We start from the raw sequence: 25,011 nt of genomic DNA on the forward strand, positions 1-25,011 counted from the left end.
CATGAAAGGCCCTCCATATCTAGGTACCATCCAACCTTTCTATTTTGGTTTCTTTTCCTAGCTTGGCAGACCTTAAATCCCATTCAAAATGAAATAGTTCCCATTCCACGTACCTATTCAAGCTCTGCTGCTTTGGTGCCTTTACATCCAGGGTGTGCTGGTAAAAGTTTGACAGCCAGCTTTCCAAAAAGATAAGTTTTGATTTGTAGTGTTCACCAATTCCTGTGGTGTAAATACACCCAACCAGGACCAGTTTTTAAGTGACTAACACGATGTTTCTGAACGTGGATTTGGAAAGAAATGCTCACAATTAACTCAGGACACCACTGCTTTGCACACACCTTCCCCTTCAGCAAGGATGCCCTGTTTCCTACCCCATGACCCCCCCAGGCCTTACACAGAATTGCTGCTCAGTAAGCCATTCTGGTTGATTTCTGTCACTCCTGTGGGCATTTGGAATGGTACTGAATCACGAGCCATGCTGATGGTAATAATTCTTAATCTTGAGGGCTGACATGGGTGCTAGTTAGATTTTTGAGACTTAAAAGCCCTGAAGCAACAAAAATAAGCTGTATATTTTATGCCAAGTTGCCAAAGCTTACTACTTAAAGTTGCTTAATGCTCCAAGAAATTGATTCTCATTTGCTGGTCTTGTTTTCAAATGTGGTCTTCATTATCCTCATTTAAATATAATTTGAAGTAATAAACCACCATTTAAGTAGATTTCCTTTCTATTATAACAATTTGAACATTCCACAATTTAAATTGTGTCCTCTTAAAGCTAAAACTCTACAGAAAACTTTTAAGGTGCATGTTAGTCCTAGATGGAAAAGATTGCACTGCAATTTATTGAAATTGTATTTTCTTAAGAAATAGGCTTTTTGTGTAATCTACCTTTCTAAGAGATAACTTTAATTTTATTTCATTAACAAGATGATTCCTGTAGTTAAAGTTTTAAAAAAATAACTGCAATTTCTATTAGAAAACTAGGAGGTAAAATAATAAAGATGATCTTTTAATATGTGTTATGTTAATCGTTTATGTTTTAATGGTTATAAATGCCAATATGGATATTCAACAAAAATCATTCTATTTTTACTTTCAATTTAACAAAACACGTGAATTGAAGAAAGACTATAGAAAGCGTTATGATTTATAATGCCTGCTGGCATTTTAATGTTCTCAGCTGTTCTTTTGCACCATTTGATTACACAAAGCCTAAACTGTGTAATTAAGGACCATCCCACTAATGTGCTCTGGTGGATTTATGGCGTCCAGGTCATGAACGATCTGAGCACTTTGAATATTGGACCATTAGTTTCAAATGCATACTAACATAGGGGAACATGCTGGCATCAAGAAGAACCTATAATAAGAAGCAATTTCAAATTCAGGGAGGTAGCTTTCACCTGATTTTCATTTACCAAAACAATTGAAAAACCTTGATTACCAGAAATTCTAATTAACTGGAATTTTTTCCTCTGGAGTGCACTTCTAGGAGAAAAGGGAAAATTGTAAGAAAATAAGTTAATAATCAAGACTTTACACTTGGGGGGAAAAAAGGATTTCCAATAGGAGTTCATTATCAGGGTTTAAAGGAAAATGCCTTAAAGAAACCTAAAGCACAACTACCTTTATCAAAGACAAGAAAATGGATACTAAAGATTGAAACTAAAAGATTTCTAGGAAACCTTCAGCTACCCAGAAAATTAAATGTGCAAATTCTCTGAGCTTAATCTTCCAGCTAACCCAGGTTTTACTCTTCAGGTTAGTTTTCTTGTGTGTACTTAAGAGAATGCTGTATGCACTCACAATCTTTCTGGAGATCCAATAAAACAATTGAAGCAGGTAGTATCACAGAAAAGGCTCTGACTTCAGCACACAACAAACTGGCATTTAATCTCTGCTCTTTGACCAATTAGCTGTGGGAATTTTGATAGGTCACTTAATCTCTGAGCCCTGAAGTCATGTGTAAAATCAGAATATTCACATCTACCTCCATTGGGTGCTGTGAGGACATAAAGCACTTTGTCTGGCACTGCCCCTTTTGTTAGTATCCTCTCTCTATCCCTGTCTTTTGGCAATTGTGACACTCTCTCAGAGAACGACTGCAGCCCCAAGCTTTCAGAGAGAAGGTTTAAATAGGCAGGCACACTTTTTACTATATTCATTCTCTCCTGATGATGAAAAAAAAATCAAGTTCTTTAACTCCTTTATTAGAACAGTCATATAAAAAGAATTGAGAGAAGCAACTTGACACCAAGTTTATTTTCAGAGTTCAGGGACAGATGGCTTTATTTTCCTTCTTTAAAAGAGATGACATTCAGTAGAGATACAACATACTTGAGGTCTATCTAGTCTAAGGGCAAATACTGTCATTTACCCGAACAGGGCTGTCTTTAACCTTGAGTAGCAAGAACTTTAAAGCTAAATATATGTACATTTCCATGTATCAGTCTCCACATTTTAAAAGAACATTTTAATGTGGAAGGAATATGTTTTTGACATTTTCTTAGTCTAATGCTTGAAGAGCGCTTAGTCTCCTAATTGGCAAATACTAAGCAGTCAGACTCTTCAGAGAAATACCAATAGATCAGAGCTAAAAGTATAGCCTCCCATCTTAAGGTCACTGGATATTTTATTTTTTAAGTAAAAATTTCATTAAAATATCAGATAGTTAATAAATATTATTAGTGGATTAAAAAATATAGCAAAAGATGGTATAGAACTCTTTCTGAGCAAAGAAAAACCATAAATATTCTGAAAATGATGTGAACATGTTTGCCATTTTCTTGATGAGAAGTTATTTTCAGTATTATGAACTAAACTTTAATTTGGTCTGGAAGCAAAAGCAAATCTAGTATAATTTAATGGAACTGCTTTGCTGGGTTAGCATCCAAAACTCTTTGGTATTGGTATTAACAGGCTACAGATTGGCACTTTGAGTACCAACTGGGACAAGTCTGGTTTTTCACAGGTCTATCTGTAGTTCTGAATGTATAATCAAGAACCATTGTAGCAACTGGCTCCTTATGACACGTTTATTAACGTGGCATGGTGAAATCTATGTCTGCAGTGAAAATACTAAGCAATATACTGTGAAGTACTTAAAAAGAAGTAATGAAACTGAGCCTTCTAGGCATATTAAGGCTGCCAAACTGAAGATTTTACATTTATTTAACATTTAATCATGTCGGTAATTACAAAGCAATTATTTCATATAGACCTATTATGGGAGGAGAATTAAAATAATTTGTAAAAAGAATAAAAGTAATTGATTTCATGGTAGTTTTTATATCACTACACTTGCTGGTACTAAAAAGGAGCAATAAAAATAGCCCAGTTGTTCGTTCATGTTTTGTTCTGTTTAGCCTTCTGTCACTTTCTCAGTTCAATAATGTTAAATTGCTACTTTACGATTCCAGCTATGCAAATAGCTAATTTCTTACAAAGAAAGAAAATGATTCAAACTTTCTTGATCCTACAAGTGATTTGAACACAAAACAAAATTTTTCTCCCGGTCCTACTTTGCCTGTCATAGAATCTCAGGTATGTTTTGTTTTATTTTATTTTATTTTATTTCATTTCATTTATTTCATTTCATCTCATTTCATTTCATTTATTTTTTGAATCTTGGGTTTTTTAAAAGGGATTTGAAAGACCATAGGTTCAAGAATCTTTTAAACTGTATCTGGTGCATGACTTTTTTAATGTTTATTTATTTTTGAGAGAGAGAGAGAGAGACAGAGAGAGAGAGAAAGAAAACATCAGTGGGGAGGGGCAGAGAGAGAGGGAGAAAGGATCTTTGACAGTAGAGAGCCCAATGAGGGACTCACACTATGAACCGCAAGATCATGACTTGAGCCAAAGTTGGTCGCTTAACTGACTGAGCCACCGAGGCACTCCAGGTGTGTATGACTTTTAAAATATTGAAGGAAAAATTATTTTGGCAAAGAGCTGAGACAGTTCATAAAAAGTATGTCTTGCTTGCTAAGTCCTAAAAGAAGAAGCTGCAAAGATCATTAACTGCTTTTAAAATTAAGAAAAGTGTATGTTACTATCCGTAAGATTATAGGCAATGGTAGAAAACATCTCCTTTCATAATCAATTCTTACGTGTAGTAGGTATGCAGTAGGGAGAAAGAGGATAAGGAGAGTCAGCACCTTAAGTATTTAATACAATAAGCATTCAAATAAAAAATAATTGCAGTAGTTGATACACGCAGAGCACTGTATTGCTTTCCTAGAAGTACTGCAACAAAGTACCAAAAATTGGTTGGCTTAAACAACAGAAATATATTGTTTCACGGCCCAAAAGTTTTAAATTCCGTTTCTGATTCACACCAGCCACATTTCAAGTACTCGGTTGCTTCAGTAACTACCCTGTAGGGCGATGTCAACACAGAACATTTCTGTCTTCGCAGTGTTGTAGTGGCAAATGCTGATGGAGCCAGCTCAGGTTGGCAACTCTCTGCTCTCCTTCCCACGGATCCACACATCTGCTCACTCACCCCTCCCTTTTGACATGTACCTTCCTTTATGGAGTCGCTTGGGTAGTTGTCTTCTTGTCTCCCTACAGGATTATAAACTCTTCAGTGACAGGGTCTGGTCTTTCTGGCCCTGTGACACCGTAAACACACAATCAGTATTTAATTACTCTAATTAAATTAGGCACTAGTTTATGGGATCTATTTTGCATTTAGTCTGAATCTAGATTTCATCAGAGTGTGGAGAAAAGAATGAATGAGAGAGCAGGTTTTTCCTAAGTCACAAGGATTACGATGTATGGGGAGCAGATATGTTCTAAATGGTAAGGGTTTTGGTTTTGTTTTATTTTTGTCTTGTTTTGCATCACCCCGGATATAGAAGAGACCCAGTAGGACTTTATTTGCAAGCTTAAAATTACTGTTATGTTTAGGTACCTGGAAAGCACATTTTCACTGATTCAGATATTTTATTTATTTATTTATTTATTTATTGAGTGCCTGTGAGGTAGATGCCAAGCCAGTGCCTGGCCCTGGATGACTCATTGTGAACAAAACAGAAACAGGGCCTGCCCTGTGATACTTATTCTAGTTCTAGCAGATTAACATTTTGGCAAGGACTCCCCCTGCCCAGACAGGCTGGGATGGGAGGAGTATGATCTAGGCTCTGGCCTCAGATGCCTGCCATCACATAGAACCTCCACCACTCTCCTGGCTCAAAGACCTTCATTATTCATTATTCCTACGTCTCCATCTCATCATTGGGGAAAATAGGAGGGAAATGGTTCCCACCTCATGGGGTTGTGAGCATTAAGTAATTTATGTGAAGTGCTCCATGCAGTGCACGTTGCATAGTAAGAGCTAAGTGCTGTTAGTAAGTACTAACTGCTATTATTCTCATGACTACTACCCAGCCAGAATGACCCCGCAATGAACATTAAATGTAAAAGAGAGAGAGAGAAAAGTGTTTATATGGCTAGAAAATACTTCATTATTTGGAAAGGATGTTTCCTGTCTTTCTTGGCCTAACAATATAATTCCCTTTGCTTACTATTTATATTTTGTACCCAGAGTAACTAAGATTGAAATGTGTTGCTAAATGCCCATTGTTTCTTGGTGAAAGATCTTATTCATTTGGGACACTTCTTTCCAAGACAATCAGGAACAGAAATGCTTTGGGGGTCATTCAGCCTCTTCGTGAGAGAGGTATGCACTTTTTAACATAGTTGCAAAGGAGAATCCTTTAAAGAGGCTTACCATTAAACTGCAAAATTGAAATCCTAAGTAACTAGCATGCAAAGATTTAATTAGCATGGTCTCATTAAAATAAATGTGTGACTTTTCTCTTCCAAAAATGACATTGCCTTTGAAAATACTTCCTGGAAATGAGTTAGGAAAAGGGGGGATTAAAGTTTGAAGGCAGTCATGTGATTCTTGGGGAGTTTGTAGTTACAGGTCTTTCTGAGCCCTACCCGTTGTTGCTGGAGGACACCTGCTTATGTACCTGAATATCATATTCAAACAAAATAAAATAAAAATCTTGGACCTACCAGATTCTCCCATAAAATTCAATGTAGACCAAACTGCAGAAATCTTCTTGTGCTTTTGCTTTCTCATTTCTCATATTATAGAAATCTATTCTATTATTACCTGAAGGATAGAGGATGTCTCAGTGGTAACCAAGCTATTTGACAGAGAGGAACCATCCCTAAATGTTCACTATGATTTGTTAAACTCCAATCATTCGGGAAGACTCTGCATTGCTTTCAAGAGCTATAAATGCTCCCAGCCACACAGTCTATACTATACTTCTGATACTTCATTGACAGTCCCATTTATCGATTCAAAATTGGGGGTTCTTTGGGAGCCTGGGTAACATGTGGGAGATAGTGTTTAGGGCACAGGCTTTAAAGCCAGGCTGTCTCTGAGTCCTGTTCCATCACTGTCTAGCTATATGTCTTGGGCAAGTTACTATTTCAATGCATGGTTTCCTCCATGTGGAAGGGACAAACAGCTTACCTCTCAGGGATGTTATGAGGAAAGCACCAAATGAGGGATGGGTTTGGAAAGAAAGAAGGAAGGAAGGAAGGAAGGAAGGGAGGAAGGAAGGAAGGGAGGGAGGGGCAAATGGAGTGAGAGAGAGAAAGGGAGGAAAGAAGGAAGGAAAGAGAAGGAAAGGTTGGGGGTAAAAAGAGAAAGAATGGAAGGGAGGAAGGAAAGAAAGTATGATGGAAGGGAGGGAGGGAGGTAAGGAAATCTGTTCCAGATAGTTCTCAAGAAAACCATTAATTTCTTTGTTGGAAGAGCAAACATTAACTTACATTTTTAGCACATGACTCTAGTTTTCTAAGTTGAGAACTCCAAAGGAAATTTATGATTGTTGAGATTCTACTATGTATCAGCTGCAGCTCAAGACTTGTACTCTCATCTAATCTGCACAGCACCCACATGAGGCAGGTATATAACCATGTCCTTCTAACAGATGAGGAAACCAAGACTCCGAGGGGTGGACAGTTTATCCAAGGCACCATAGGTAGTATCAGGATATGGACTTAGCTCTGTCTGCCTCTTGAGACCATAACTTTTCTTAAAAAAAAAAATACTAAACATAGAATTTTTTTTTAAGCCATGATCAAGTGTCTTGCTCTCAACCATAAGGAGTGCTGCCTACATGGGCGCCTTTAAAAGTAGAAACGCAGAAAAGAATCATCAAATGCCTAAAATCCTGGAGCTGGAGAAGCCCTAAGTAAGACATCATCTAGATTTAGCCCAGCCTCAACACTTACAGGTAGGGAAGATAGACAGCATGATCTGAGTTGGTGGGAAATGAGGACCCCCTAACTCTTGGTTCATTACTTCAGTTTCTCTACCATATTGCTTCTCAAACTACCTGACAATCAGATAGGGGTTCTGAGCTAGATAGCTTTAGGGCATGAGCCCTATGTCCTTGACTTGCTATCTTATTCAAGATCTTGGAACAAAGTGAAAAGCAGGGATGATACACTTTACACCATACACATATAGTCACTCACTATAGCTATTAATACATAGTAAATCTTTCATTAAGTAAGTCTGTTACTAAAGTTAGCTACATTTATACTCATGAGGCCTCTTCTATCTTGAATGCCCATTTCCAATTCCTACTAATTGTTCAAATACACTTTACATTTCCTACACTTGAATTTCTATGCCCTTACAGAGTGTGCAAAACATTATCCATTATCAAATTAAGAGAAGATTAATATATGCATTCTAAAAATTATACTTGTGATTTGGCCATGCTTATGTAGAATAGGTCAACTATGATCAATTCACTGCCACGTTAAAAAAAAAAAAATCAATGAACATGATTAAGCTGACCTGACTTAATTTTTTTAAATAAGTTAGGCATCAGCATGATTGATTGAGCTATCCCTGATCTACCTAATCAAAGGTCAAGATGGAGGTTATTAAACAAGCTATTTCACTCTCCCTAAATTGAATGATGTTTTCTTATGCTTATAATAAATGATAATTGATTATGGAGCAGTAGAGGCTAACATCCTTCAAAGAGTTTTAGTTCCTGCCCAAGTGATCAAGAATATAAATTTCAACTAACCCTACACTAAGTGAAGCAGTGTGGGGTTCTGTAGTGTAAAGGATTGTGCATTTGGAGAGTAGAAATGGAGTCAAGTTGGCTTCGGAATATGTGACCTCACCTCTCTGAGGTACCTTCTATAAAATGAGAAGTTGTTTTAGATGTGCTAGGTGATCTCTAAGGCTTTTTCTAACTTTCACAGCTTGTGTTTCTCTTATTTCACAGAGAGGCTAGCTTGTTTGCCTTTGATCAGTTGAAGCCAATTAAGAATCTGGACTAGATGTTCTTCCCAAGGCTTCTTCCACAAGCACCTTTCCTTACCATGCCAAGCCACCAACTTGGATTTGGATTCATGCCTGCTGGCTGTGTCTGGGCTTTTGGCTTTTTAATTTCCTTCCTTCCTCCCTTCCTTCCTCCCTCCCTCCCTCCCTTCCTTCCTTCCTTCCTTCCTTCCTTCCTTCCTTCCTCTCTTCCTTCCTTCCTTTCCTTTCCTTTCTTTTCATTTCCTTTCCTCCCTCCCTCCCTCCCTTCCTCCCTCCCTCCTTTCTTTCTCTTTTCTTTTCTTTTCTTTTCTTTTCTTTTCTTTTCTTTCTTTCTTTCTTTCTTTCTTTCTTTCTTTCTTTCTTTCCTTCCTTCCTTCCTGTCTCCCTTCCTTCCTGTCTCTCTTCCTTTCCTTTCCTTTCCTTTCCTTTCCTTTCCTTTCCTCCCTCCTTTCTCTCTCTCTCTCTCTCTTTTCTTTTCTCTTTCTTTCTTTCTTTCTTTCCTTCCTTCCTTCTAAACTTTCTTTTGTAATTTTTCAGTCCATCTAGTCCAGCCTTGCTCTGTTTACCATGCCTGGCCAAACCTCCTGCAAGGGCTAATGTGCTGTCCATGCCTAGTCCTCTTAGGAGCTGAATGAATTGTGACCCCAGCTTCAATGCTTAGCTTGGAGACCAGCTGCGCCTTTGGGTTTTTCCCAGAGATGTTGGCCGACACTGCACCTGCAGTGTGATGGATTTGCCCTGGTCCAAAAGAGGAAGGAAAATGAGGGGGAATCAGAAGATCACTTGTGTACATCCTCTTCTTTGCACAGTAGTGCATTTGTACCACCCAAGTGTACCAGAGAATTTTTGAGACTTTATTAAGTAATAATAATAATAAATACAAGAAAGGAAAGAAAAAGAAAATAAAATAAAACTAGAGAAAGGACAATCAAACTTTTCTCTGGGAACCAGGAAAACCATAAATATTTAAAGTGGTCAGATTAGGAAATGCTGAATTAGGGATCAAGGGGTTTGGGTTTTATTTTGTTTCTCTGCCAATTAACTAGGTCATCTTGGATCACTTAGGGGACCTTTAAGGTTCTGCCTTCCTTTAAAAGTAGGTCTTCCAAAAGAAAGGAGTATAAAATGAATTTTTCTAAATGCCATCCTTTTTTTTAAACTGCTCAAGTTTTCTTCAGAGCAAAGATTCACACTGTAATATAGTGAATCTCTAATTATAGGCTTTCACATGTGGAGTATTTGCCAGTAATATTTTAAAGTTGATATTTAATCATCTACTTATCAAATACTCCTATTAGCTTAGCATTATAACTGATATGATGCTTATTATATTTATATGTATTTCAGAGGTTGCAAACTGGCCACAGGCCACAAAAGGCCTTGGAAAGCAGATGGTTTTTGTTTGGCCTGCATAGTTAACATTTTTGGATGCCTTTGGAGTGCAGGCACACTCCAGCTTTTTACATGACTGTGTTAGATTCAGTTGACTTCACCTACCTAGCCCCTGAAAGCACTGGAGTTTGAGAGCCTTGGCATAATCAAACTTGCTGCATCTCAGAAAATGGCTAGAAGGAATTTTCCATGACACCAGGAGAATGGGTTGGTAAGATGACTTCTTGAGGTGTTTCTTAGCCTGGGAAGCTGTGACTTCCTTTCCTCTCAACCTACTTACTGTAAGATAAATAAAATAGAACACAAAGTTACTAGACTCTTTCAAGGTCACCTAGGAAATTGGTGGTGAAGCCAAAATTAAGAATCTCTTCCCTGGTGTCCTCATTCTGTTGCTTGGCCCACTCAGACATGCTGCTGCACTGCTTGCTGATGAATAATGTGGGCTCTCAGGAACAGTTCCTTATGCAAAAGAGCTTCACCAAGCTCCATTATGTCCTTGCAAGGGGATAGACTTTATTGTTTCCTTAATGCATTATGGAGACTATTATAGCTCTTCCTCCCATACGAACCCTCCATCTGTGATCACTAACACACACTACAGGGTGTTTTGCTTGGGATAATGTGTGAACAAGGAACATGATTTTGGGAAATGGTTGGAGAAAGAAATCTAAGATTCAGAAAGGGCCAGGGACCAGACAAAAGTCCAAGAAACTAATGTCTTTAAAAATAGTTCATGCAGGGATGCCTGGCTGGCTTAGTCAGTAGAGCACACAGCTCTTGATCTCAGACTCATGTGTTCAAGCCCCATGCTGGGTGTAGAGATTACTTTTAAAAAATGATTAGGGGCGCCTGGGTGGCGCAGTCGGTTAAGCGTCCGACTTCAGCCAGGTCACGATCTCGCGGTCCGTGAGTTCGAGCCCCGCGTCAGGCTCTGGGCTGATGGCTCAGAGCCTGGAGCCTGTTTCCGATTCTGTGTCTCCCTCTCTCTCTGCCCCTCCCCCGTTCATGCTCTGTCTCTCTCTGTCCCAAAAATAAATAAACGTTGAAAAAAAAATTAAAAAAAAAAAAAAAATGATTAAAAAAATTAAAAATAGTCCATGCAGTTTCAATATTCAGAATGTATTTGCAATGCCTTATTTCCTTCCCAAGGAAGATGAAATATACCCTCCATAAAGAATTTGCTGTGATCATTCTGTCTCACTTTCTCTCTCTCTCTCTCTCTCTCTCTCTCTTTCTCTTTCTCTCTCTCTCTTTCTCTCTCTCTCTTTCTCTCTGTCTCTGGCCAGGCTGTTTTCAGAACTCGTAGTTGCTGATGTTACAAAAGGTACCCTCTATTGATTTCAACTACCTACTCCTTTCTTTCATACTCAAACCCATTAAAAAGACTCAGATCCAATGAGACATCAAACCTGTAAATAGTAATGTGTAACATCTATCAGGCACTCGCTATGTGGCAGGCCCTCTGCCAAAAGCTTTACATTTAACTTGTCATTCTAATTCTCTCACCACCCTTGCAAAGTAGGTTTTATGATCTTCATTTTCTAAAAAAAAGTTAACTGAGACTCAGAAAGAAAGCTTCAATAACTTGCCCAAGGTCACAGAACTGAATTTGAAACCAGGTTTGTCTCCAGAAGCCACACTCTTAACTCTATTGCTAAACTCCTCTTTCAAAAAGCTAATATAGCCTTTTGAGCCTAACAATCAGTCATGTGCACCTGAAGCAAAGTCATGCTGGCCTTCCACACAGGGAAATTACCTTTGGGAGGTCAATCCAGTGAATGGAGTCTACCTAGCTCTACCTTGCTCCCCTCCCCCCACAAGAGTGGCTACAGGGAGAATTTATAAGGAGACAATGTATTTTTTAACCAGAAGGAAAGCTTCATTGAACAAAAATCCCATTGTCCTATTATTAAGCCATGCCCAAAAGAAGATAAGCAAATTTGAATGCTGCATTAGCTCTGGATCTATTTGGGGACCAATAGAGCTAAAAAATGATTTCTTTAAACATTACATATACAGTGTGAATTTGACCACCAAAGAAAGTATACATAAATGCACATGTCCTAAGAGGGCATTTTCATTTTCTAGGGGATCAAAAATTAAGCTTTTTATTGCTGTGACTACTGTCTATAAAAGGATGTTAATTTCTAGGTTGGAGGTTTGTATTTCATAATTTGCTTGCTTACATAGGGTTTTAATTTAGCACAGGGCCATATTTGGTCTCTGAATTTCTAACACTTAATTCCAATAATACTGGTTGGAAATATAACGGAAATGGTAAAAAGAAACAATGACTTTTTTCCAAACACCTGTCATGCCCAAAGGTCTTAAAGAGATTTGCTTATTCATTACCTCCCAGTAGCCCTGCAGAGTGAGAATGAAATTTAATGGCAAACTTGATGAGGTTCCAGAGATTCAAATAAGTATCTGAGGGCTCACTTTGTGTTGGACTCTTTCCCAGGCTCTTTAGTTATCATAATTTTCACATATGAAGTATGTATAATTAGCCTTAATTTAGGCATAGAAAGTGAGACAGAATTCTCATAGTTGACACACGGTAATACATCTAATAAGTGAATAAGTCAGAATCTGAATACAGATCACTGGATCCCCCAACACAGAATTATTTCTACAAACAAGAGAGCTATCTGGGTTTTAATATAACTAGAATTAACTTAATCATCATGTTATTGTGATTGCTTATTTCTTTCACCCAACTTTGTAAGAATTTAATGCATAAGGAACCAAACCCAAGTTATACTAAATACTGTGATTTTGTTAAACTGACATCCCATCTCATATGATTCTATGGGAAAATAGGGATCAGTGTCAAATTCACTTGATGGTTATGACCATGCTCTCCATTTCCCTTGGAATTTTATATTCAGTGCAGAGTGTCCCAAACATATCTTATTGGAAAAAGAAGTATCAAATGTAATTATGTAATTGTTTGTTTGAAATGCATCCCTTGCCAATACTGGGCCTTTAAAACCATGGTTTCTCACTTAAGGAATTGTTTCTTTAAACTGCCAGACTTCGGGGCGCCTGGGTGGCGCAGTCGGCTGAGCGTCCGACTTCAGCCAGGTCACGATCTCGTGGTCCGTGAGTTCGAGCCCCGCGTCGGGCTCTGGGCTGATGGCTCAGAGCCTGGAGCCTGTTTCCGATTTTGTGTCTCCCTCTCTCTCTGCCCCTCCCCCGTTCATGCTTTGTCTCTCTCTGTCCCCAAAATAAATAAAAACGTTGGAAAAAAAAAATAAACTGCCAGACTTCTTTGTGGAACATCATTCTGGTAATTAGCAGGACATTTTCTTCTCACATTTGACTGACTTAGTCCAGTAAGCCCTAGAACAAAACAATTCCACTAAAAAAATCTATACTGGCCATTTTTCAATTTGTTGCAGAATTTAAGATAATTAATTGGTATATATGTGACAAAGTAGGCCTGAAGTATAATGGTTTTACATTTTTTAATGATAAAAAATGACATTAAATTTGCCATCTTCCATTTTTAAGTATACAGTTCAGTAGTGCTAAATATATTCACATTGTTGTCTAGCAAAGTTCTCAAGCTTTTTCATCTTATAAAACTTAAATACCCAGTAAATACAAATACCCCCACTCCTTCCCACAACCCTTGGCAACCACATTCTACTTTTTGTTTCTATAATTTTGACTACTTTAGATACTTCATATGAGTGGAATCATATGGTATTGGTCTTTTTGTGATGGACTTATTTCATCCAGGATACTGTCCTTGAAGTTCACCCACATCATAGATGTGATAAAATTTCCTTCTTTTTTTAAGGTTGCATGATATTTCATTTTGTGTATATGTCACATTTTCTTTTTCCATACATCCACCAGTAGATATATGGATTGCTTCCATCTCTTTGCTATTGTGAACAGTGCTGCATTGAATGTTGGTGTGTGAATATCTCTTCAAGATGTTGCTTTGAATTCTTTTGGATATATACCCAGAAGTGGGGTTGTTGGATCATATGGTAATTATATTTTCAATTTATTGCAGAACAGCCATTCTACATTCTATAGTGGATGCATCATTTTACTTGTTATTTTCTGTTCTTTTAATGGTAGTCATCCTCATGGGTATGAAGTGATATATCACTGTAGTTTTGATTTGTATTTCTCTTATGATTAGTGATGTTAAGCGTCTTTTCATGTGCTTATTGTCCACTTGGATATCTTTGGAGAATTGTCTGTTGTTACAGAGTTATAGGAGTTCCTTATGTATTCTGGACATTAGTCCCTTATCAGATATATGATTTGCAGATATTTTCTCCTATTTTGTTGATTGCCTTTTCACTCTGTTGATTTTTTCCTATGATGTGCAGAAGTTTTTAAGTTTGATTTAGTCATATTTGCTATTTTTGCTTTTATTGCTTGTTTTTGGTGTTTAAGAAATCAATGTTCTGAAGCTTTTCCCCTCTGTCTTTTCCTAGGCGTTTTCCAGTTTTAGGTCTCACATTTAGGTCTTTAATTCATTTTGAGTTAATTTTTGTATATGATGGAGGGTAAGGGTCCAACTTCATTCTTTTGCATGTGGATATCCAATAACAGTTGGCGAAAGTATCCTTACCTCATTGCGTAGGCTTGGCACAGAATTCCAAGGTCATTTGATCATGTCCAGGAGAATTTATTTCTGTGCTCTCTTCTATATGTCTGCCTTTATGCCAGTACCATGCCATCTTGATTACTGTTGACTTATTGTATGTTTTGAACTCATGAAGGATGAGGCCTCCAACTTTGTTCTTTTTCAGGACTGTTTTGGCTCTATTCAGGGTCTCATGAATTTCCATATGAATTTTAAGATTTTTTTTTCTATTTCTGCTAAAACTGCTGTTGGGCTTTTGACACAGCTTACATTCAATCTGTAGATCACTTTAGGATAGACATATTAACAATATTAAGTCTTCCAATCCATGAACATGGGATATATTTCTATTCATTTGTATGTTTTATTCTTTTATGCTTTGTAGTTTTCAGTGCACAAATCATCCCCTTGGTTAAATTTATTCCCAAGTGTTTTATTCTTTTTGATGCTATTGTAGGTTGGATTATTAATTTCCTTTTTGGATTGGTCATTAATAGTATACAAAAACACAACTGATTTTTATGTATTTATTTTGTGTCCTGCAACTTTGCTGAAATTGTTTACTATAACAGTTTAGGGGGGGTTTGTGACATCTTTAGGATTTTCTTCATGTGAAATCATACCATCTGCAGACAATTTTACTTCTTCATTTCCAATTTGGATGCTTTATTTTTTTTTCTTGCTTAATTGTTTTGACTCAAACTTCCAATACTAAGTTGAATAGAAATGGTTAAAGTGGTCATCCTTACTTTGTTCTTGATCTTGGAGGAAAAGCTTATACTCTTTCAACATTGAATATGATTTTAGCTGTGGGCTTTTAATATATGTTTTTAGTATATTGAGGCAGTTTTCTTTCATTCCTAGTTTGTTGAGTGTTTTCACCATGAAAGGGTGTTGAATTTTGCCAAATGCATTTTCTGCCTCAACTGAGATGATCATGTGGGTTTTGTCATTCATTCTATTAATATGGTCTATTACTTTGAATTATTTTCATATATTGAACCATGCTTACATTCTGGGTATAAATCCAACTTAGTCATGGTGTGTAAACCTTTTAATATACTGTTGAATTCAATCTGCTAGTATTGTTGACGAGTTTTGCATCAATATTCATCAGGGACATTGGTCTGTAGTTTTCTTCTCTTGTTGTGATAATGGATTTACTTTTAAACACCATTAGTGAATAATTCCTGAGACATGCCTTATGTTTTAAACATATAAAATGGTTTAAGCATTCTTTTAAGCTTTGTTCTCTGGCTAATGTCATGTTCAAAAACTAGGCTGGAAAATATGTTAAAAAGAATTCAGAATGGTACACAACTAGAAACATCTTAAAACACCTCCTTTTATGTCAAGGAAGTTTCATTCTCCATTCTCAAAGAAGCCAAATGCAGGTTTGGGGAAGGAAAAAGTCTTCCCTCTATGTTTGATATGGTATTTAACATTCTCAACTTGTGTGGTTTGTGTATTTATTTGTTTGTTTGTTTAAAGAGGTATGTGTATGTCAAATAGATTTGAGTACTGCAATGCAATTACTTCAAACCATATAATTTAAACTAAAATGGAGACATTACTTGTGACAATATTCGAAGTACAGCCCCATTAAAGATATTTTTCAGTAGCAACAGATGGTTTTGGGAGACTCACACAACTTCAGCACATATTTACTTTTAGCTATGTTTCCTTAAGTTCAGTCAAAACATAAATGTTAATTGAAATTCCATCTCAGAGTTATGAAAAGTAGATTTATTCTTTGGGTTTTCTATTTTGAATTAAGATTAAGCAATAACATGTGGCAGAAATTTACTTAACAGAAAACTTACTGTGGTCATTGTACCTCTTTTAGGATTACTCTGAATGGAAACAAAAAGAGGAATAAATTTGTGGAGACAATGATATTTGGAAAATTATTGCTCTCTGAGGTATGTTTTTATTTTATGGATTTTCCTGATAAAAGTCAGAATCAGGTAATTTCATAATGTTGAAAAGTTTTGTACATATATAATATATGGTAAAGGAACCAGATTAGGGTGAGGGGAATGCCAGTGTTGCCTCTCCACATGGAAGAGAAAGTATCCAGCATCAGCATTATGCAACACATCCATTTCCTTCTCCTACCTCCAAATGCCAAATATGGATCAGGTGATTTTTTTTCTAAATACCATCTTGTTAGACGAGTAACTTGGTTTGCATATTTTCTAAAACAACAACAAAAATATAGCACTTTGCTTTCTTTCTACTAAAATATGACAAATACAGAACTTTTAGGACTGGCTATTTGTATTAGTTTGCTTCTTGGTCAATCATAAAGAAAACTGTATTTTGCAAAGTTCAAAGATAATAGCACCAAATACAAATCGAAAGCTTGCTATGTGTTGGACACCAGGCTTCAAGTACATTATGTGCTGTATTTTATTGAATCCTTACAGTAATTTTAGGAGGCTAAAGAAAACACCAGCCACTAAAGTTCTTCAATACTTAAAGCTGAACTTCAATATAGAAAAACAAATGTAAGGAAACATGTAACTGTACATTTAATATCTTAGTAAGTAACTGCCTAGTTTTGAGAAAGCAAGATAGACCATGGATCCTCAGTGGCTTTTTCTACCTGATTGGAATCCAGAAAACTAGAACCATTAACTGCTAATATTATCTTTTATAAGCAGGTAAGCAATACATACTCGACCTCAGAAGACCTCATTCAAACCATTAGATTATGACAGAATAAGTTAAATGTCCCCAGCTTTCCTTCATTTACCTATTCTCCAACAACCACTAGTTAGCTAGAACTAATATGGGTAAGAGATATAGTAAGATGTCAATAAATATAATTAACTTCTGTGAACATTTAATATCTGTCAAGCACTACACTAAGAGCTTTATATCAATTCCTTGAATTCTCTCAATAATCCTAATGACCAAACCCATTTTATATAAAGAACCTGAGGCTTCAATGTATTAAAGAACATATCCCTTCCACTAAAAGAAACATATCCAGTATATCCATGCTTTATAACTCCTAAGTGGCTAGTGACATTCCCATGAGATTGGTGAAATTAAATGTGTAAATACATTTGTGTTTTTCATGAAGACCAGTGGTAATAGTGGGGTAAAGTCCTTTGACTATTTTATTCAGTCCAAGATTAGCTGTGACCATTAGAATATAAGAAAAACTGACATTTTCTTTTTTTTATGTTTATTTTTTTTTTGAGAGAGAGAGAGAGAGAGACAGAGAGAGACAGAGTGTGAGTGAGGGAGGGGCAGAGAGGGAGGGAGACACAGATTCCAAAGCTGACTCCAGGCTCTGTACTATTAGCACAGAGCCTGATGTGGGACTCGAACCCAAGAGGTGTGAAATCATAACCTGAGCCGAAGTTGGACACTTAACCAACTGAGCCACCCGGGTGCCCCTGATATTTTCTTTTTGTAGTTGAGTTAGATTAATTTTTTGCATAAGAATAATTGAGCTAGAAAAACATTGACTGAATAGGTCTTCAGAGTATACCATTTGGAAAAGAAAAACTTTTGAAAACAAATAAAAACAACTATTAAAATATAAAAAACTAAAAATGAACTTTGAGTGTTTTATAAACTGCCTTTCATGTTTTGCTTTTGACCTTTTGATTCTTCTTGGAGGCTTAAATAGGCAATATCTCAAGTCAATTTTGTTTTTAAAGAAATGATATCTGTGTGTTTTTCTGAGTGTCCTTGGTGTGTGTGTGTGTGTGTGTGTGTGTGTGTGTGTGTGCGTGTTTGAGGGTTTTACCCAATTAAATTGTAAAAGTGGTAACTAGTTTTAGTGTAAGAAGGAAAATATAGGAAAGTATACTGTAATTTAAAAGCTTGTGTAGTTATTTTGAACATTCTGTTAATAGATTTGTGATTATGCCTTTTTAGTAGACAAATGAAAGGCTGTAATGTAGCAAGTATATGGAAAAAACATAACATCTGTCCTAATCTAATTTTCAGGCACATCTCCAGACTTTGATTTGGCTGAAGTAACTTCTACCACAGAGCTGTGGGCATGCCTGGGATTGAGAAACACAGTTAAAAGACTCCCAGTTGCTTCTTGCCTTTTGAAAACTTCTGAAAACCATCCCTTCAGACCCCAGAATTGTACCCATCTCAACCAAGACTTTGCTTGAATGTTTACATTTTCTGCTTCCTATTCTACCTATCACTATTTAGCATTCACCTTTTGTTAAAATTTAGGAGTGTCAGGATTGAGCTTGCTCAGCAAGCCAGCATGGCTAGAATGAGCTTTGTGTTAGCAGCTTGCCAATTGGTGCTGGGCTTGCTAATGACTTCATTAACTGGGTACTCCCTACAAAATAGTGAGTGTCCACAACTTTGCGTATGTGAAATTAGGCCCTGGTTCACCCCGCAATCCACATACAGAGAAGCCACCACTGTTGATTGCAATGATCTCCGCTTAACAAGGATTCCCAGCAACCTTTCTAGTGATACTCAAGTGCTTCTCTTACAGAGCAATAACATTGCAAAGACCGTGGATGAGCTCCAGCAGCTTTTCAACTTGACTGAGCTAGATTTCTCCCAAAACAACTTCACAAATATTAAGGAGGTCGGGCTAGCAAACCTGACCCAGCTCACTACTCTACATTTGGAGGAAAATCAGATTACGGAAATGACTGATTACTGTCTGCAGGACCTCAGCAACCTTCAAGAACTCTATATCAACCATAACCAGATTAGCACTATTTCTGCTAATGCTTTTTCAGGCTTAAAAAATCTTTTAAGGCTCCACTTGAACTCCAATAAATTGAAAATTATTGATAGCCGCTGGTTTGATTCAACACCCAACCTGGAAATTCTCATGATTGGGGAAAACCCTGTGATTGGAATTCTGGATATGAACTTTAAACCCCTCTCAAATTTGAGAAGCCTGGTTTTGGCAGGAATGTATCTCACTGATATTCCTGGAAATGCCTTGGTGGGCTTGGATAGCCTTGAAAGCCTGTCTTTTTATGATAACAAACTGGTCAAGGTCCCCCAACTTGCCCTGCAAAAGGTTCCAAATTTAAAATTCTTAGACCTCAACAAAAACCCCATCCACAAAATCCAAGAAGGGGACTTCAAAAATATGCTTCGGCTAAAAGAACTAGGAATCAACAATATGGGGGAACTTGTTTCTGTGGATCGCTATGCCCTTGATAACTTGCCTGAACTCACGAAGTTAGAAGCCACCAATAACCCCAAATTATCTTATATCCACCGCTTGGCTTTTCGAAGTGTTCCTGCCCTGGAAAGCTTGATGTTGAACAACAATGCCTTGAATGCTGTTTACCAAAAGACAGTAGAATCCCTTCCCAATCTTCGTGAGATCAGTATCCATAGCAACCCCCTGAGGTGTGATTGTGTCATCCACTGGATTAACTCCAACAAAACAAACATCCGCTTCATGGAGCCTTTGTCCATGTTCTGTGCCATGCCACCTGAATATAGAGGGCAGCAGGTAAAGGAAGTTTTAATCCAAGATTCAAGTGAACAGTGCCTCCCAATGATAGCTCATGACACATTCCCAAATCATTTAAACATGGATATTGGCACAACAGTTTTCCTAGATTGTCGGGCCATGGCCGAGCCAGAACCCGAAATTTATTGGGTCAGTCCTCTTGGAAATAAGATAACTGTGGATACACTTTCAGATAAATACAAGCTAAGTAGCGAAGGTACTTTAGAAATATCTAACATACAAATTGAAGACTCAGGAAGATATACTTGTGTCGCCCAGAATGTTGAAGGGGCTGACACACGTGTAGTGACAATTAAGGTTAATGGAACCCTTCTGGATGGTACCCAGGTGCTGAAAATATATGTCAAGCAGACAGAATCTCATTCCATCTTAGTGTCTTGGAAAGTCAATTCCAATGTCATGACATCAAACTTAAAATGGTCATCTGCCACTATGAAGATTGACAATCCTCACATAACCTATACTGCCAGGGTCCCGGTAGATGTTCATGAGTACAACCTAACACATCTGCAGCCTTCTACAGATTATGAAGTGTGTCTCACAGTGTCTAATATTCATCAGCAGACTCAGAAGTCATGTGTGAATGTCACAACTAAAAATGCCGCCTTTGCACTGGACATTTCTGATCAAGAAACAAGTACAGCCCTTGCTGCAGTAATGGGGTCCATGTTTGCCGTCATTAGCCTTGCATCTATTGCTGTGTACATTGCCAAAAGGTTTAAGAGAAAAAACTACCACCACTCATTAAAAAAGTATATGCAAAAAACTTCTTCAATCCCACTAAATGAGCTGTACCCACCACTTATTAATCTCTGGGAAGGTGACAGTGAGAAAGACAAAGATGGTTCTGCAGACACCAAGCCAACCCAGGTTGACACATCCAGAAGCTATTACATGTGGTAACTCAGTGGATATTTTGCTTCTGGTAGTAAGGAGCACAAAGACGTTTTTGCTTTATTCTGCAAAAGTAACAAGTTGAAGACTTTTGTATTTTTGACTTTGCTAGTTTGTGGCAGAGTGGAGAGGACGGGTGGATATTTCAAATTTTTTTAGTATAGCGTATCGCAAGGGTTTGACACGGCTGGCAGCATCTCTAGGCTTCCAGTTTGTGTTTGGTTTTTATTCTTATCATTATTATGATTATTATTATTATATTATTATATTATTATTATTATTTTGTTTTAGTTGTTGTGCTAAACTCAATAATGCTGTTCTAACTACAATGCTCAATAAAATGATTAATGACAGGTTGGGGTTCCCTGTGCTTTTACCAATAGCATGACCCCTTCTGAAGCCATCAGTAGAAAGTACAAAGTCCTCCAAAAAGCTAACACAGTTGTGAAGCAGCATTGAACCTTTTGTAGCAATCTGGTCTACAGACTTTTTAACTCAAGAAGCTAAGGCTAGACTTGTTACCTTCGTTGAATGATGTTAGTTGACTGTACTGTAATGTTGTATCAACTGAATTGAATGTTTGCCTTTGAACAATGACTTTTCCTTTTTTGTAATAGTTAAAGAGGCTTAGAACAAGCTAACAGGCAATAGAAATATGTATATCAGATTTTTTATGTAACAATCTACATGTTAATTGTTACCTTATTCTTTTTATCTTTAGTAGACACTTTTAAAAGAAAAGACAATTTTGTTGTGTTTAACTCACCAACATGTGGTGTATAATGAAGACAGAACTATAATAAATTAGTTTTGTTCTGATTTTTTTAGAACACTTGCAATAATGTATCATTTATAGTTCTTGCTAGTGGCAGTGGTGATTATTTTTCACATCCCTAATACAAACAACCAAAATAAATCAACTATAGTGTGATGCTTTTTAAAACTAGGCCCTAAAAGTTTTGAATTCTTTTTCTAAGGGAAGAAATATCTATTTTAGTGAAGATATTTTAATGAAAAGGATTTCTATATCTTGAATATTACTGATCAGAACTAATGGAGGGAAGCATTCTTATGAACAAAAAGGCATATTACTGTATCCCATACGTAACTAAACGTGATTTGAAAAACTAGAGATATACACATTGATGAAGTGATAGATATGTCACATTTTTTTTCTGTAAGGGTTTTGTTAAAATCCAAATTTTTTTTACTGTTTTCCATGCTCTCCATCAAAGTCTAAAATATGCAGCTATGCAGTATTTCAAAATGTATTACATGCTATTCCTTTTTTCATGGCTATCTATATGCTTAGACCCATATTAAAACCCATATATCCAGTGGAAAAATCTGCTGAGACAAGTAAATGATTACTAGAAAACAGAACAATTTCTGTACATTTGGCATTTTTCAGCCAACTAACATAGACAGTTTGGCAGAATTAAGTGTTTCTGGAAAACGTGTGTGTGAAATTTAGGACAGAAAAAGCTAGATTTAGGTAAAAGGTCAGTTCCACAAAGTGTGTGTGTTGGAGGCGGGGGGGGGGGGGAATTGAAGGTATAGTTAGAGAAAGAAACCATTTGAGAATGCAGATTAATAATGCAGAGAAATAAAGAGAAGCTTCTCCAGATGGCACCTGCTTCCAGGACACGCCATCACACCAGGAATGATAAGATTGTAAAAAGGGACAGAGAGCCAGCAGGTGCCAGCTGAGCAAAAGCAAGAAGAAGGGAGCAGAAAAATACACGCAAGTGAAGCAAGCTGAAAGTATTTCTTTCTTTGTACCATTCCTTGTTTCATGAATCATTTAGAAAAAAAGATCATCATTTTTTTCCCCATTTCTAAAGGGGGGGGGGAATTTTTTCATATGCTGTAGCAAGTGAGCTGTAGCAGAAAAACGAGTGTCTGAGCTACAAGCATCTCTTCCCACGGCCTTTGCTTCTTGGTGAGAAAAATCTATGCCCACAAAACTGTAACTTGCCCTGGTCAGACTCTCCTGCCTCCCTGAGAACTCTACTGCTCTGGGTCCAGCAGCTTTCCAGATTCCTCTGCAGAGCTCATCGCTTACAGTTCTCAACAACCTCTGGTGCTATATGGCTTCAAAAATGCACTATATCCTCAAGTTCTCATTTACTCAGGACAAAATTCAGCACAAGGGCAGAACCGGGAGGTCCAGAAAGCTTCTACATTGTTGTTATTACCAAGTACACGTAGGAGACAGAGAAGTGAAGTTGCTGGGGATGCAACCAAAGTTGGGGAGTTTCCTGTTGGGGGAATCTTGTTTTCAAATATCTATAGAGAGTAGTACACCATCTAACAAATTCTCCGGTACTTCTGCAAACAATGAAGGGAGAGGCACTAAAGCATTAGGCCTAGAGCAGGGAGGAAAGAGGAGGCATAATTGGTCCTATAAAGCAATGATTTGAACCTGGCACATAATCAGCACTCAAATATTAGTGGAATATATGAAGGAAAACAACCATCTCTCTACTCTGAATATATACCAAGCACCAGGGAATCCAAGTGTTTTGGTCAACTATGTTTTGCCAGGCCAGTTTGGGGGAAATAATCCCTTTTTACTTTTCCTCCTCCAATAAAATATTTTTGAGCTTATTTTTCCTTGTCTGTGCTAATTGGGTTGGTTTTCAGATGAGAAAAAGCAAAATGGCATGGTACTTTTTTCCCTAGCCAAGTATTTCTTCATTTGTGCTTAATTTAATTTGATAAGTTAGACAGCCGGTGAAATTAGGCATCCAAGTAGTTCCTAATTGATAATGGAGGTTATATCACCTCCAGTGAAGTGACTATTACAGGTCACTTTCTAATTTCATATTTTCCTTTTTGCTTCCTGTTGCCCTCAGGACATTTAATATATCTCTAACCTGATTTTACAAGGTTATTTTTGGAGTTTCTTAAAACAGACATTCTCAAATTTGCCTGTTTAATTAATGACAAATGGAACTGATGCCATGAATATAAAAACAAATGCAATGTTTGAATATCAGTTTTTCTAATTTGGCTGTGTGTTTAGCAAAAAGGAATCCTCTCCATCCATTTTTTAGCAAAACGAATACTACCAAGGTCCATTATTTTCTCATGTGGTTTTCTATTTATTCATTTATTCATTTGCTAAAAACACCACAATCAACTGTACTTGCTGCTTGCTTTCTATCTCTGCATTCATCTTCCAAAGCATTTTCTTTGCTTCATTACTGTTTTTATTAGTGGGGGGACAAAAACATTTTTTATCTCCAGGAAAACCATACTTTCTGCCTTACTCACCATTGAAAAGGGGAATTTACTTCTGACGCATCCTAATTATAAGTGACAATGCTTTCTCCACCTCAATTCTTTCACCTCCTACCCAGGTTGCAAATATTAACTTTATTAACTAGGATTAACTGGAGGGAAAATGTTTCTTTAAAGATGAATTTTAGGATCACCCTCCAGAGCTGTGGGATGATCTTGGCCAAAAATCTCGGCTTTCATCTGAGATGGGGAGGGTTTCTCTGTCCTTTCCTCCTGCCCCCCATATGCACTGGTCAACTCCTCTCTGAACTGTAAGTCGGGAACTTAGGACCTATGGTAAAAATAAGGAGATGCTAATGGAACTAATTATTTTTGTACTTGCTGGTTCAGCATTGCCCAGCACAGGTTAACAGAACTAAATGGGGTTTTTTGTATTGTAGAATTCCTCGGAGACTTGATGGCACTAATATAAAGTACATAGCATTTCCCACAGCCATTTACCACTGGCATATCTCAGGGTACTATTCTGTCTTAAAGACCCTGAGAAGTTGAGGATTTAACTTAATCTCCAAAATCATTCAGGTGAATTGGGTATTATTCTTTCCAATTTACAGATGAGGAAACTAAGGCCCACTGGCATAGTCATTTGTGTGACACCATAAAGTGGATGATCATGATGGGGCTCTTCGCTTCTTGTTTCCTCTTCCCCTGTCCAACCCCCTTCTAAAGTGGGGAGAGGAGCATCTGAAAGGGCAGAGACCAAAGGTCACAGGGCACACGGTGAGTAAGGCAGAGAAAGAAAGCAAAGGAGAGCTAATGAGAGAGGACACTGAAAGCTTTATGTCTTAAAGTGCTTCTCTCTGCTTCCTGCTTCCTTCCTTGTGTCTTCTCCCTTAACAAGCTTTATGTGCTGGAGATCTGTGAACTACACATCAAAACTGTTTGCAGCAGGCTAAATTTTAATTCTAATCTTCCTTTCTCCCTATACTCTCCTCTCTGTTACCTGCGCACATAATTAAAGTTTTAAACATTTTGTACAGGAGATTCGAA

At 37.3% G+C, this 25,011-nt stretch overlaps 1 protein-coding gene across 5 annotated transcripts in view; it reads left to right on the forward strand.

Annotated features, from left to right (window-relative positions):
- Positions 1-23,325, forward strand: part of LRRN1 (leucine rich repeat neuronal 1) — a 37,990-nt gene extending 14,665 nt beyond the window's left edge. For 3 of the 5 annotated variants that reach the window (XM_045493603.1, XM_045493604.1, XM_045493605.1), the window contains 2 exons: positions 16,174-16,249; positions 18,297-23,325. In XM_045493603.1, coding sequence (XP_045349559.1) covers positions 18,574-20,724 — 2,151 coding nt within the window. In that variant the 5' untranslated portion in view covers positions 16,174-16,249; positions 18,297-18,573 and the 3' untranslated portion in view covers positions 20,725-23,325. Of the gene's footprint in view, positions 1-3,425; positions 3,792-16,173; positions 16,250-18,296 lie in introns of those variants that run through there. The other 2 variants (XR_006715989.1, XM_045493606.1) reach the window with 2 other exon arrangements.
- Positions 23,326-25,011: the final 1,686 nt, after the last annotated feature.

The sequence above is a fragment of the Leopardus geoffroyi genome, chromosome A2, assembly GCF_018350155.1.
Source record: "Leopardus geoffroyi isolate Oge1 chromosome A2, O.geoffroyi_Oge1_pat1.0, whole genome shotgun sequence".
Classification (NCBI taxonomy): domain Eukaryota; kingdom Metazoa; phylum Chordata; class Mammalia; order Carnivora; family Felidae; genus Leopardus; species Leopardus geoffroyi.